The 12,768-nt window shown below is 48.8% G+C and overlaps 5 protein-coding genes across 5 annotated transcripts; 2 read left to right on the forward strand and 3 right to left on the reverse strand.

Annotated features, from left to right (window-relative positions):
- Positions 1 to 220: 220 nt before the first annotated feature.
- On the reverse strand, positions 221 to 1,505 carry mvd1 (diphosphomevalonate decarboxylase MVD1; the record flags this gene model as incomplete). The annotated part of the gene is made up of 2 exons (XM_001821311.3): positions 221 to 1,364; positions 1,435 to 1,505. The coding sequence occupies 2 exons, from the start codon at positions 1,503 to 1,505 to the stop codon at positions 221 to 223; spliced, it is 1,215 nt and encodes a 404-aa protein (XP_001821363.1).
- A 603-nt stretch (positions 1,506 to 2,108) lies between these two features.
- Positions 2,109 to 2,981, forward strand: AO090023000863 (cytochrome c1 heme lyase CYT2; the record flags this gene model as incomplete). The annotated part of the gene is made up of 1 exon (XM_001821312.3): positions 2,109 to 2,981. The coding sequence occupies one exon, from the start codon at positions 2,109 to 2,111 to the stop codon at positions 2,979 to 2,981; it is 873 nt and encodes a 290-aa protein (XP_001821364.1).
- A 342-nt stretch (positions 2,982 to 3,323) lies between these two features.
- AO090023000864 (SNAP receptor PEP12) lies at positions 3,324 to 4,193 on the reverse strand (the record flags this gene model as incomplete). The annotated part of the gene is made up of 2 exons (XM_001821313.3): positions 3,324 to 3,842; positions 3,897 to 4,193. 2 exons carry the CDS (start codon positions 4,191 to 4,193, stop codon positions 3,324 to 3,326), a joined length of 816 nt encoding a protein of 271 aa, XP_001821365.1.
- Positions 4,194 to 4,590: 397 nt separating this feature from the next.
- Positions 4,591 to 6,694, forward strand: AO090023000865 (nucleoporin NDC1; the record flags this gene model as incomplete). Its single annotated transcript, XM_023235796.1, has 3 exons — positions 4,591 to 4,723; positions 4,819 to 5,086; positions 5,137 to 6,694. The coding sequence occupies 3 exons, from the start codon at positions 4,591 to 4,593 to the stop codon at positions 6,692 to 6,694; spliced, it is 1,959 nt and encodes a 652-aa protein (XP_023090781.1).
- A 981-nt stretch (positions 6,695 to 7,675) lies between these two features.
- On the reverse strand, positions 7,676 to 9,652 carry znfA (putative C2H2 finger domain protein; the record flags this gene model as incomplete). Its single annotated transcript, XM_023235797.1, has 3 exons — positions 7,676 to 8,201; positions 8,271 to 9,401; positions 9,516 to 9,652. The coding sequence occupies 3 exons, from the start codon at positions 9,650 to 9,652 to the stop codon at positions 7,676 to 7,678; spliced, it is 1,794 nt and encodes a 597-aa protein (XP_023090782.1).
- Between the last annotated feature and the right edge of the window lie 3,116 nt (positions 9,653 to 12,768).

Genomic DNA, 12,768 nt, shown 5'->3' on the forward strand with positions numbered 1-12,768 from the left:
TGGAATATTAGAAATGTTGATCAATAAACACATATCAAGTAAAGCAATGACCATTATTAACTGTAGACTTGCTTCTGGCATAATTCGCATATAGTTTAACTTAGGGTATCTCCTGTGAAGCAGATTCCGCCAAGATTATGTTTAATTTAGGAAATTTTCAGACTTTCAGTCGATCACTCTGCCCGACAACGCTAAAGTGACCGTGCTGTAAATCTTCTTTTTAGTTGGAGAGAATGTCACCTGTCTCACTGACGAGGTGGTCGTTGACACTGACAGGACCCTCACCGACGCCGGTTAAGATCACACGACTGACACCATCCTTGAGCACATCAACAGCCCTAGAGTCCACCTTATCCAATGCCACACCCGGAGCGGTGAAGCTCTTAAGAGGTTCGTAGAACGGACCGTCCCAGCCCTCACTGCTGGCGCCCAGGATAGCCTTGACGGTACCGGCAACGAGTTCAGAATCCTTCTCAAGGTAGTAGATGACCGCGTTCGGACCAGCATCAAAAGTGTAAGCGCAAACCGTACGACCGACGGCACGGTTAATATCGTGGACGAGCCTAACAGCGGCGCGAGAGACATCGTTCATATAGAAGATGGGAGGCCAGGAGTCGAGACAGGTGGCGTGGAAGCCATTGGAGTCCCGCATGGTAATCTCGGCGAAGGCAGGGAAATCTCGGTTCTGAATGGCAGTCTCAATAGCCGCCATCCGCTCGGGTACAACAGATTCCGCGCGGGTCGCGAAGAGGTTGGAAGTAGCAACGGTGGTTTGCATACCCTCCGTACTGGGCACATCCTTCTTTTCAGCGCTGACGACCAGGATGAGCGCACGCATCTCAGGCCAGTGTGACTCGGGAGCAACCTCCTCAGCCAAGCTGTCGCTACCATCGGCAAGATTTCCGGCGCGCCAGGCCACATATCCGCCCATCAGAGACCGACAAGCGGAACCAGATCCCTGACGAGCGATGCGGCTGAGGTCTCGGGGGGACTGGGGAAGCTGGTAAAGGTCGGCGACGGCACGGACGAGCGCTGCGAAACCGGCGGCGGAACTGGCGAGGCCAGCGGCGGTGGGGAAGTTGTTCTCGGAAACGATCCGTAGGGGAAGGGTAGACAGTCTCGGCAGAGAAGAGTCGGCAGCTTCAAGTTCCTGGCGGAGGGAGCGCAGATTCGAAAGGCAAGCAAGGGTGCGCTTGGAGGACTGGATATCTTGAGGTTTGCCATTGAGGATAAGCTCGTCGGCAGTCGGGTACTTGGCAGAGCATGAGGCAGTGGTGAGGGTGCGCAAAGAACGCTGCGAGAGGGTTACAGAGAGGGAGGAGTTCGTAGGCAAGTTCAGAGTGGCGTCCCTTTTACCCCAGTATCTTCAGATCCATGATTAGTATCAATGTAGCCTAGTGACAATCGTGCTATTCAGGGGTATGGAAGACAAACTTGATAACAGCGATATTGACTGGGGCTGTGGTGGTGGCCCGAAAGACCGTACTGTCAGAAGGAGCAGCCATATTGGTAGGATAGAAGGTGATGACTGTCGGATAATACAGGAAGAAGAGGTGTGGTGGAGGAAAAAGAGGTCGTATATGAGGGAGGGAGCTGGACGATGAGGGGCAACGGATTTCCCTGTTGGGAAATATGATTTATGGGCAGCAAAACTTCAGAGCTCCGCATACACGCACTAGCCCCGTTCGGGGCAGGCGGGGCCCTCAGTACATGATCTATACAGTACTATACAATAGTGACAATAGTCCTACGATTGCTTCAACTTTATCCCTTTCCAGCAAAAGGATAAGCTTGTCCCTGCATCTGATCAATTGACATCTCTGATACTCCTCCTGGTATCAATATGAGAAGCCTAAATGGATCAATGAGTCTCAGAAGGGTGCCGTATCCTAGTTACTACTCGATATGATGAATCGAGAGACCGCCTTTCCAACAGAGAAGAAATGCGGAGCAAATTCAATTCCACTAGAAGGCGGTGAAACTGTCAGGACTTCTCTCTCCGCCTTCCGCAAGTAAATCTTCTTCCATAGAAATCGACGACCCGATTTGTCATCGGCATTCTCGTCTGCCCTGTCAATCAACCCCAGAAAATTCGAAAAGATCTGATAATGGGAGCTGGTGCGAGTACTCAGTCAACACCTGCCGCCGAATCTGCGCCGGCTGCAACATGTCCGGTGGATCACAAGACCCGTGAGATTTGGCTACAACAACATAAGGCCTCAGGCGGTCCTCCTCATCCTTTACCTACAGAAGATGGGGAATCAAAAGCAAAGTTACAACGACCACTGTCGAGTGACCGCGAAGTGAGCAGTATTCCCAGAGCTTTCGACCAAGACCTGAAGCAACCTTCTCCCAATGCTGCCGCGGAACCTCCATCCCCATATACTACATCGGCTGTATCGCACGGCACGCCCTCAAATGCGGAAGCTGAAACTGGTCATGATGAGAAGAGCGGGAATTGGATTTACCCATCGGAGCGCCAATTCTTCGAAGCATTGATGCGCAAAGGTAACACACCGGCTTCCAGCACTTCGCCTACTGAACTAGCAACTTCTGTGGCATCCATTATCCCAATCCATAATGCCGTCAACGAGCGTGCCTGGCAACAGATCCTAGAATGGGAGAAACAAGCGCCCCGGTCTGATCCTGGCAGCAAGAAATGTGGAGGCCCGAAGCTATATTCATTCCGCGGACTGGGCGTTGACCCCCAGTTCCTGAGTCCTCGCGCTCGCATCAACAACCTAATGGGTTACCAACTACCTTTCGATCGCCATGACTGGGTCGTAGAGAGATGCGATGGAGAGAGAGTCGAGTACGTTATTGATTTCTATCAAGGGAAATCGTCTGGAGCCAACGGTGGACCGGCCGGTTTGGCTGCTAATGCCGGGCCTGGCAAGTTGAGCTTCTACTTGGATGTACGGCCGAAGTTGAACACTTTTGAAGGCTGCAGGATGAGATTCAGCCGCTTCACAGGCTTGTAGAGCGGCTCACCATTTACGTTCGCGATGCACATAAGGGCGATCTGGAGTTTGGTTGCATATTGGGCAATGGTCTTTGATGTATAATCTTTGTATAACACACAAGCTATGTATGATACTCTAGAAGAAGGAACAAATAAGGATAGAAGGACGAAATGAAGATACACTTCCCTCACTTCGCATGCGCCTGCTGGTCATAAAATTGAGTCATGAGAGAGAATAGATAGTTCATAACAATACATAGAACTGCATACAAGAGGATATCATGAACAAGAGCCGCCATAATGAACAATACAAGTAGACTAGGAATGATAGGTGGAAAGATTAAGGCGTAACTGAACCGACTTATCCAATAGTAGCCGCCAGCACAATGATAGTTAGGATGACGGCAAGGATGACAAGCAGACAGCAAGCCTTGTTCCGGGCGTTCTTTTGATGTCTGCTGGCACTGCGGAGCTCAACATTAGCTCCTCGGGTGTCGTTGGTAACATTTTCAACGTTCTCGCTGATTATATCGAGCTGGCCTCCTTGCTCGTGAACGATGTGGGCGACATCGCGGAACAACTCATTGAGTTCGCCAACGCTTTGCTCAATATTGCGAATTTCTGCTTCGCGCTCAATTATTAGAGACTCTTGGAAGTCCACCTCATCCTGGTTCGCAAGTCGAGGCTGTTCCTGAAGTAGCTGTTGCTGTTCTTGCGTAGCTCCCTCAACCGCTGGTTGTTCACCTTCTTCCACGGCGGTGCGGGCAGCAACAGCAGATGCGCGCTGCTTCTCCAAAGCCCGGCGTTGGACAGTTTGGAACTCATCCAGAGTAGCCTTGAATTCTGAAGATAGCTTTTGCTGTGTCCATTTTTGAGAAGGCTATCGAATGAATGTCAGTAGCGCGTTACATAGAGTTTGGCTTTATTCGCATACATTAACATCCTCCCATGCTTGCACCTTCTTGATACCTTCGCCTACTCCCTTGAACCCCGAACGAGTCTGCTCTAAAAGATTGTGAACTCGTTCACGGACTCGTTCCGTGTCTCGCCTTGTCCCTAGAAGCGCGATCTGGTCCGATAGCCGGGTGATGTTCGACGTTAGGCTGAACAGCTGATTCGAAAGACTCTCAGTGAGTTGGTAAAACTCGGGATCATCTCGATACTGTGGATCGTCGGAGCGACGCAGGGTAGTAGGCTGTGATTCTAGAGAACTAAGACGGTCGAAAGACATGGTGGGCGATGCGACGCAGCGTGACGATGAATGGAACAGTGTTGGAAGAGGGCCGCCGGATGAAACGTCAACCTGCGGATCGCCGGGCGGTCACCTGGGTTTCTGCCGGGATTTGCAGGCTGCAATAATATGGTGCGTGGCTAGTGGGTCCATCACCTGACCAACGGGTTGTGGCTAGTGTGTTTTGATGCTTTTCCCAAAAAGCTTCATTTTATCGTCGCATGCTGCCGTCGCTGCTCGGAATTTCAGTTGCCCGTTCAGCTCATACGTCGAATTGCCTCTTGATTTCCTAGTTCTGGCATATAAGAATAGTACTGCGCAGCAGTTCTGATCATGCTGTGAATTTTCATTCCTTCTCTACCTAAGAGATCTTGGAGTCCCCCATTGAACTAGCATTATGGCTGCTATCCGCCCGCGCCCATATCGGCGCATCCTGACTTCAGCGCTGCACCGACGCTTCGTTCATGCTTCTGCATTAGCGCTGCTTGTCTGCTACCTAGTCGCATTCTTGATTGGGGATAAGTCGTCCTGTAAGTAGCAGGAACCCTTTTTTACTTCAAATGACGGATTCTTGGAAATGCTGCATTTGAACGAATTGGTGGTTAACAATGTCACCTTCCGCCAGTTTTATGGGCTTGGTTTCCCATTGGAGCATGTGGAATTCGTACCGTCTTGCTCTTTATCTGCAGTCTCGTCGTTTTTGTATTGCGTGTTGGACAGATACACATTGGCTCGCGAACAACTGCCTCTCCTTTAGGCACTCTAAAGTACCTTATTCCGCTCGATGTCGTCCAAACTTTTGGATGGTATATTTTCTCGGCATGGTGGTTTAGTGAGATCTATAAATGGTCATCTTCCAGTGGAGCACACTTGGAATGGGTCAATAGAGGCCGGTATGTGCCCCCCGCAGTACTCACGGAGTCTTGTAACCTAAGAGATATAGGCCCCACGAGCGCGCAAGCTTAAACGAAAGGCCCATTTACCTCTACACTTGCCACCTACTACTCGCAATTGTGCAATCAGTTGTCCATCTGTATTACGATTTCGACCGTGTACCTATTCCGGTTGCTAAACGGGCTGCCGGCAACGCTGATCAGAGAACCCACCCAGTGGAACCGGTGTCTAAGCGCTTACAGGTTGCGTTACCTGGACTTATAAAAGACGGCTTCACAAGAAGTGCTGTGGTCGCCGCAGTCTGCCCTGTGGTGTATACCTTCTTCCTAAGACGCCCGGCCTGGAGCTTCACCATGTACTGGGCGAAATTATTCTGGGACTTCCCTAGGTCTGCCGCGGCTCCTCCAGGACTTATCGGGCCAATTGGACCAGGCTTGCTACTACGCACGATGTGCTCCGGAGGTCTCCTTGTTCTTTGCTGGCAAACTGCCAATCTTTTCTTCTCCGCATTCCTTAGCAAGGAGCCACTCAAACGTGGCCAGCCATTGACGGCTGAGGCGAAAGACCCCAATGGCAGCTTATTGACGGGGCTGACCGCAAAGAAGGAGACTGTTAAATCTTTCGCATTCTGGGAGCTATGCTTCATCAGTCAGAGATTTGCTGACCGACGAAAGGCGATCTTCAATGATATTGATCGCGACGGTGGTCCAGCGTGGTCGCAGATCCTGCAATCTGCCACCGAGGTTATCAAGGGCATTGCTACTCGCATCGACGAACAGAAGAACCCGTCATCGGGTTCCAAGCCTGCACAAGCCGAACAGACTGAACCGGTCCTCCGTACTCTGCCTCGGTTAACAGACCCTCTCAAAGCGGACAACGTCTTTGCTCCCTCTCCCAAAGCGAACTCGCGGCAGGAGAAGATCGGGGAAGTCTTCAGCTCAACAGCCAAGTCTTACGGACAATCAGCAGATTGGACCCCTGCTGCCCGGGCCAAAGCCCGCGATGTCTTCGACCGTGCATCCACTGCCATATTGAGCCCAGAGCGCAAGCAGAAACTTCTTGCTTCATCGCAAGAATTCAAGATGCTCACAGGCACTTCAACCTGCAAGCCAGAAAACCTTAACCCATTCATCGCACAGCTCCTCCGCTCTCCAGTAGGCCGACTCTTCCGACAAACGTACGACCGCCGCCTGTCAGGCATTGTCCTAGGCGCGCCACACGCAAACCTATGTCCCATCGTCGACGCCATCGAGTCGCTCACCCGCCTACTCATCGCAAGTCTGCAGGAAGACCAATACGGCAAAGTGCAGGCCGATGTGCCTGACGTCGTACGCCTCTTCACGAACACCATCACGACCCTGGAGCCCTTTATCCACGGCGGTCTCGACGCCCACTGGACAGACGTCAACTTCCCACCATCAAGTAACCCCGAAGCACAAGCAGAGGCCCGTCGAGTCCCAGACGTGGATCTCGTACTCGACACCCTCAAGAGCTCTCTCAAGGATCTCCTATCCGCATTCAACCTCTACCTCAAAGACATCGGACTTGTCGGCAAGGACCTGCGACTGGCAAAGGAGGCAGCAGGGTTAATCGAGGAAGGACTATAAATTCAAATCAGGCGTCATGAGAGTCTACGGGGGATGAATTCTGTTTTCCTTTCTAAATTACCTGGTGTAGGCGGTCGGTGTATTTATACTTCGCCCATTGTCTTAATGAACATTGGCTTTTGGTCGTTGTATGTTTTGGTTCTACTTTGCCCGGTGAAAAAAGTTACGACTTAGATTAGTGCCTATGCATTGTTCTGGCGTTGCGATGCATCAAATTCAATGGTTTTGACTTCTTTTTCTATTATTGGGTATTGCCTGCTCAGACCGTCACTCTATTGTAGTATGTCGAGTTTTTGTATATCCTTTTCTTTTGGCCATATACAGAAATCTATTTACAGAGATATCAAGCACCCGGTACAAAAGTCTCCCAAGTGCCACATCATAACGACCATAAACAGGTGAGAAGAGAAGGCGAGAAAGGGATGAAGAGAAGCAAATATGAAGAAAACAACCCATGCGCAGTAGATGATCCAGACACAACCTCCCAAGTCAATTTCTCCAAGACTCCATGTCCCCCATCGCCAAAAGGTGGCTGAATTGAGAAAAAAAAGGAAAAAAGATAGTAAGGAAAAGCAAGTATATCATGTCACATCATGATGACAGTTCCCCCTTTCTATGCTAAATTGGCCACCGATGCTTTATAAATCAACCATAATCCCACCCTATACCATGTCCTATTTGTCCCAGATGAAAAGTTTTTGTTGAACGCAGAAGCTGAGTGCATATGATGCATGAAAGAGATACACTAGAAGAAATTGCACTCCGCCTACGCGGAGTGGCAGTAAACAGACAGGATTCGGTGGAATGTGATCCTGACGACGGAAAGTGGGTATTTTAACCTTAGAAAAGGAATATAAAGGCAGAGAAATAAATGCAGCACGTGCCCAGGAAAAACACAAACTTGTAGTCGTCTACAGCGCGTCAGAGCATTGTAACTCCACAGAAACCCTGATCCAGTAGTGTACACCAGCGCAATGGTTGTCAGCAGCCGCTGAGGACCTCGTTAATGTTATTTGACGTAAGTGTCGCAGTCGTTCCCATTGCAGGGCCGGGTCCGCCGTTGCTAGTGGCGTTTCTGGGTTCAGGAGGCGCTTCCTCTTTCATACAGGCGTTCTCCAGGATGTTGGTCCACTTTCCACTGGTTCCAGCATGACTGTGCTTCAAGTGTTGTCTAAAATGGTCCGCGCGGTAGAATTTCTTCGCATTGTTGCACTCCCCAAATTTATGCACTGTCGTCAAATGCTCGAACCTGCGGTCCCAGTCAGGCTGAGGGAAATTAGAAAATTCTTCACCGCAATAACCACAGGTGTCGTGTGAGGGACCTGCATTCGTTTGGCTTGACGGAGAAGACGAAGGATGGAACGCAGCCTGGTATCCTGGTAGGGCAGCGCATGACCAAGAATGACGGCGCAAATGGAGCGAGTTTTGGTGGCGCTCAGCTTCATTTTTGTTTTTGAACCGATTGTTACAAAATAAGCAAGAGTACTGTTTCTCCATCTCATGTGCGCTATTGAAGGGTCATAGGTTAGAGAATGTCCTGTCACCGATGAAACTTATAGACTATATTGAGACTTACCGAAGTTCCTCGGGACTGTCAAACTTCTTAGGTTTCTTGGGACAGCAATCGCAAATGAACAAACCACCCATCTTGGAACCTGCTTGGTTTGGGACGTTCAAGCTCGTCTGCAAAGACATTTTCCTTGCGACATTTGGATTAGGTGGTTCTAGCGTATTAGTGCCCGGAGCACCTCTCATTGTCGGTTGGTTTGAAACTCCGCCAGGGCTGGTAGGGTTGAGATGAAACTTGTCATGGAATGATTCGAGGTCCGAATTTGGAGAAAGGCCCCCAGGCGACCGCTCATACACTGACGCGCTTGTAACGCTGCTTCCTCCCACTGAAAGAGCTGCTGACGAGTACGATCCAGAAGTTCGAAGGCTCAAAGTCGACGCTGCCGATATACTCCCATGGCTCTGGGCATAGGCGCTATTGACAGATAGAGTATTCGTAAACGGGTGGCCAGATGTCCTTCGCTGCGAGAGATCACCATTACTTGTCGTTACATGTAGCGTGTGCCTATCATCGCTAATTGGTTCTCTCGGAGGAGAAGATGCTCGTCTTTTCATGCCGGATTTGGATGTGTCCAAGTACGGCGGTGTTGCTTCACGAACATTGAATAAACGTGGTGGCAATGATTCGTCCGTCGAGAAATCTCCTTCGATGTCTGAGAATATACCTTGATCATAGCTTCCCCGATTCGATCGACTCGGGAGACTGAGCGAGTCTTCGTTTTGCGGTGTGGCTCCACCTCCCCGATGGCGGACATAGTTAGGATTATCGTAGTCTACCGCAGAAGAAGGCGCACTGCTCTCAACACTCGGACTTCGGCAACCGATATAGTCTCTCCAGCCAACTTTAGTCCCAGGCGATATCCCACCCGAATGAGAACTGATGGACCACCTCACGTCGAGCGTAGACCCGTCAGAGCCACCAGGTGAGGGTAAGCTTCCAAGATTTCTAGAAGGTATGGGAAGTGTTGATATAGGGCCTCTATTATCGGTACCCAAACTTAAAGACTGTCGAGGAGAGAGTGGTTTCCCTATTTTAGACAGAAGATGCTGGTCATATGCATCAGACGAGTCCTTCACGCTCCGTCGTGAGAAGTCCTGCTCGCCTTTCAAACTATCAATTGATATTAGTGATACTGGCCTGGATGGAGGAGTTATAGCGAAACATTCAATGAAAGAACATGGAACGACTGTTTGAAAATGCGCAAACCAGGAAGGGTGAGCGACGTTCAAGAGCGCCCCCCTGAGAACTTACATAGGACTGGTGTTAAAGGGAATTGAATTCCGGAAGCCGTCATCCGCTGGTGGTGGAGGCTCAATCCGTATATGAGCCTCCGGACTTCTTGATAGAGGCAAACCGCTGTGTCTGCCATCCAAATCGTCTAGCGCCATTCGATCGGATTGAGGTACGGCTTCTAAACGGCGATGGCCACCAAATAGACTCGAACTCGGATTGATGGGGGCCAGTTTTGCACTGGGTCCCTTAGAATTAGCATGCACCCAACCAGCATCGTAACCGTCTTCTAGGTCTCTGATGCGCGGCGGCGGTGGAAGTGGCGGTGGAGCAAATGTGTTCATTGAACTGGCGGGAATTGGCATAGGCCCAGGCAAGGAATATGACTGTCCCGGCATGGCATATGAGGGTCGTTCAGTAGCGCTGTGATAAGAACCACTAGTGAAATCATGCACATTGATCGAGGGTGGCGAAATTCGCGGCAAGTCCATCGTACGATCAATTGCTCATCAATTCAAGATTAAAAGGAGAGACGAGTTAAACAACGAAACGCAAGCCCTCACCAAAGTCGTGGGTGATATAAAAGAGGCACGACGTTCGTTGTTAGCTGGATGCAATTTGCAGAAGATCAATAAGTAGATAGATGATGAATTAGCCCCGCTTAACGCCTCAAGAAGATCCTGCTTCTAGAGCCAGCGCAAAAGCTGCAGAAGTGCTAACAAAAGTCGGAGAAGGCGAAAGAAGTAAAAGAGTCAAACTGCAGTAGGAAGACTGCGGACTTGGTGGCAATAGTGGTCAGGGTCTGCCAAGCGGTAGCTGGTAAGTGGTCGGGTAACTTTGACGAGAGCAGGATAGGGCTGAGCAGGCAGTAACCCACCTCCTCAAGGTCCGTTGGGTTGCGTTGACAAGATTTAATTTGATTTCCAGGTGACCAGATCAGTCATTCACTATTTCAACGGCTTTTCGCAACAGTCGCGCACCAGTTTGCGAAACCAGTTGTGTGCCATCAATTCGCCGGAGAGCGGCAATTTAGTGAGAGAGGACGGCGCAAGGACCACAAGACATAGTGAAGACTTGTTCAGAAGGGGGGCTTTGGGTGTTTATAAGTAGCCGCTGATATATTCGGGAGAAAGTTGCAGCGGAGGACAAGCGGTTATGCAATGTATGCCCTCGAGAAAAGGGAAAGGGTGGGTAAATGTTAGACAAGATGCAGGGAATCGGTTGTTTCCCCACGATCAACCCTCTTTCTAGAATCCGGTAAGTTCGGAGGGGATGGAGAATCTCAGAGGAGAACAAAAACGGTCGCAGAGCACGTGTTGGTTTTGTACAAATTCAACAAGGAATGGAAAGGGAGGGAAAGTGAAGGTAAAGTTCAAGTGACAGAAAGGGCCAGTCAAGGTGACGGCGGGCCTGAGGCAGACAAGGAAGTGCCTCAAGGTGTAAGTTCAGATTGTATGTATAAGTTGAGGCAGAAGGTCTGGGTGGACAGGTAAGAAAGTTGGAAGGATGGTGGTGCTAACCACCGTCTTATTGGTCCCTACAAGGCTTTTTGGGCGGGAGGAAAATAACGTCTGTAATTTCAAGATTGATTTTGCCTCTTGACTTCTTCCGTCTCACTAGGTGGTTTTTCCCTTTTTCTTTTTCCTTTTTTTTTATTCTTTTGTCTTTTTGATTTCTTTGTCAGCTATGTAAGCATGGACAAATTTCAAAACTTGCGCCAATGAATAGAAGGAATACGGGGTAGTCGTCGTAATAATACTTATTGGGGATAAGAAAAAAAAAAGTTCGTATGTATGGAGGAGAGGCAGAGATTAGAAGGACAAGACCTAGAAACCTAGATAATAATAACCAAACTTCCATTATTCACAATGATACAAACGTTGGTATTTCTGTCTCCGCTTTTACTGCAGTTTGGTCAGGGTGGACCCCGTGGAAGTTAGACTGACCAACTAAGATGGAGTCCTTTTCCTTCGATATGACTGCGGTAATGAACCAGGGGAAAAGAGAATTGTGAAAAGGAAACATTCATACTTACAAGGCTAGAAAGGAAAAGACCCGAGACGCAAGAATGGTCTTAAGGCTAGCCAGGGGACCCGTGAATATTTCTTTTTTCTTTTCTTTTTCTTTTTTCTATTCTCTCTAAATTATTCCTCTATTTTGGGGGGAAAAGCCAAATGAAAAAATAAAACAGAACAGAATAAGAAAAACCACAAATTTCGTTTCTCCCCCCTTAGGGAACACCTTGCATTTGCTTTGCTGGTTAAACTTTTGGGTTGCTTGTCAGACTGTTGCAGTACCACAAATTGTAAAAAATACTCAAAAATACCACGTATGAGCACTGAGGCGTTACCCAGCAAGGTAAAATTGTACGAAACGTAAGGAAGGTCAGAATACGTACATATGGCACGGTTACTTCGTATGGTACTTGTCCTTGGCTCTGGAACAAAAGATTAACCTCATGGCTGGACTCAAGAACCACATCGTTTCAAAATGCGCGCGGGATGGCAGGGCTGGTGGATGGCCACGTTTAATGGGATCTACCAAGAACTGCTAAATCATATTTAATATCACTCAATATGTCACTGGGACTTGTAGTTACTTTCCCTTTTCAGTAAGTCATCCTTTTGATTGTTCCTGCTATGAAAGTTAAACCTGCATTTCGGAGCCTTGAGACGAGACTACCACAAGATAATACAGCGGGGAATTCCCCTCAAGGCAAATTGTCTCATGTTTGCCTGTTGAGAGAGAGAGAGAGAGAGAAAAGGAGGAGCAAGGAAGAAGTGGGTTTGTAGTTGTCTTTTCTCAGAGAGATAGTAAGTAATCCGTCATCAGCCATGGCCAAGAGGAAAACGCAAAGTTGATCATATGTTTACTTTTTAAGGTCTGTCTTAGCAGAACTTTAAGTCAGGCCTTTGATATCATTCTTTAGCCCATATTACCCCCGTCATGAGGCACACAACAACACCTCGCTCCAATAATAAAACCCCATGGCTTTGTAGTGAGTCAAGGAATGATTTATTTGAATTTTATTACCGTGGACTGGAGGAATGTAAAAAAAAAAAATTTAGAATTATTATTTTTTTCGTTTTTAGAGCGGTGAGCACGGACTAGCGTGGAAGGGCGACTGGGGACGGATGCTTTGGAATGAGGCAGTGCTGGCAGATTCTTGCCATTATCATTCGTTATTATTTCATTTTTCATGGTTTGTGGTCAATTGGACTCAACCCATACCCGCCGTTACCACTGACAATGTCGCTTCGAATGTTCTGTCCCC

This window comes from Aspergillus oryzae, chromosome 3 (genome assembly GCF_000184455.2).
Source record: "Aspergillus oryzae RIB40 DNA, chromosome 3".
Lineage (NCBI taxonomy): Eukaryota > Fungi > Ascomycota > Eurotiomycetes > Eurotiales > Aspergillaceae > Aspergillus > Aspergillus oryzae.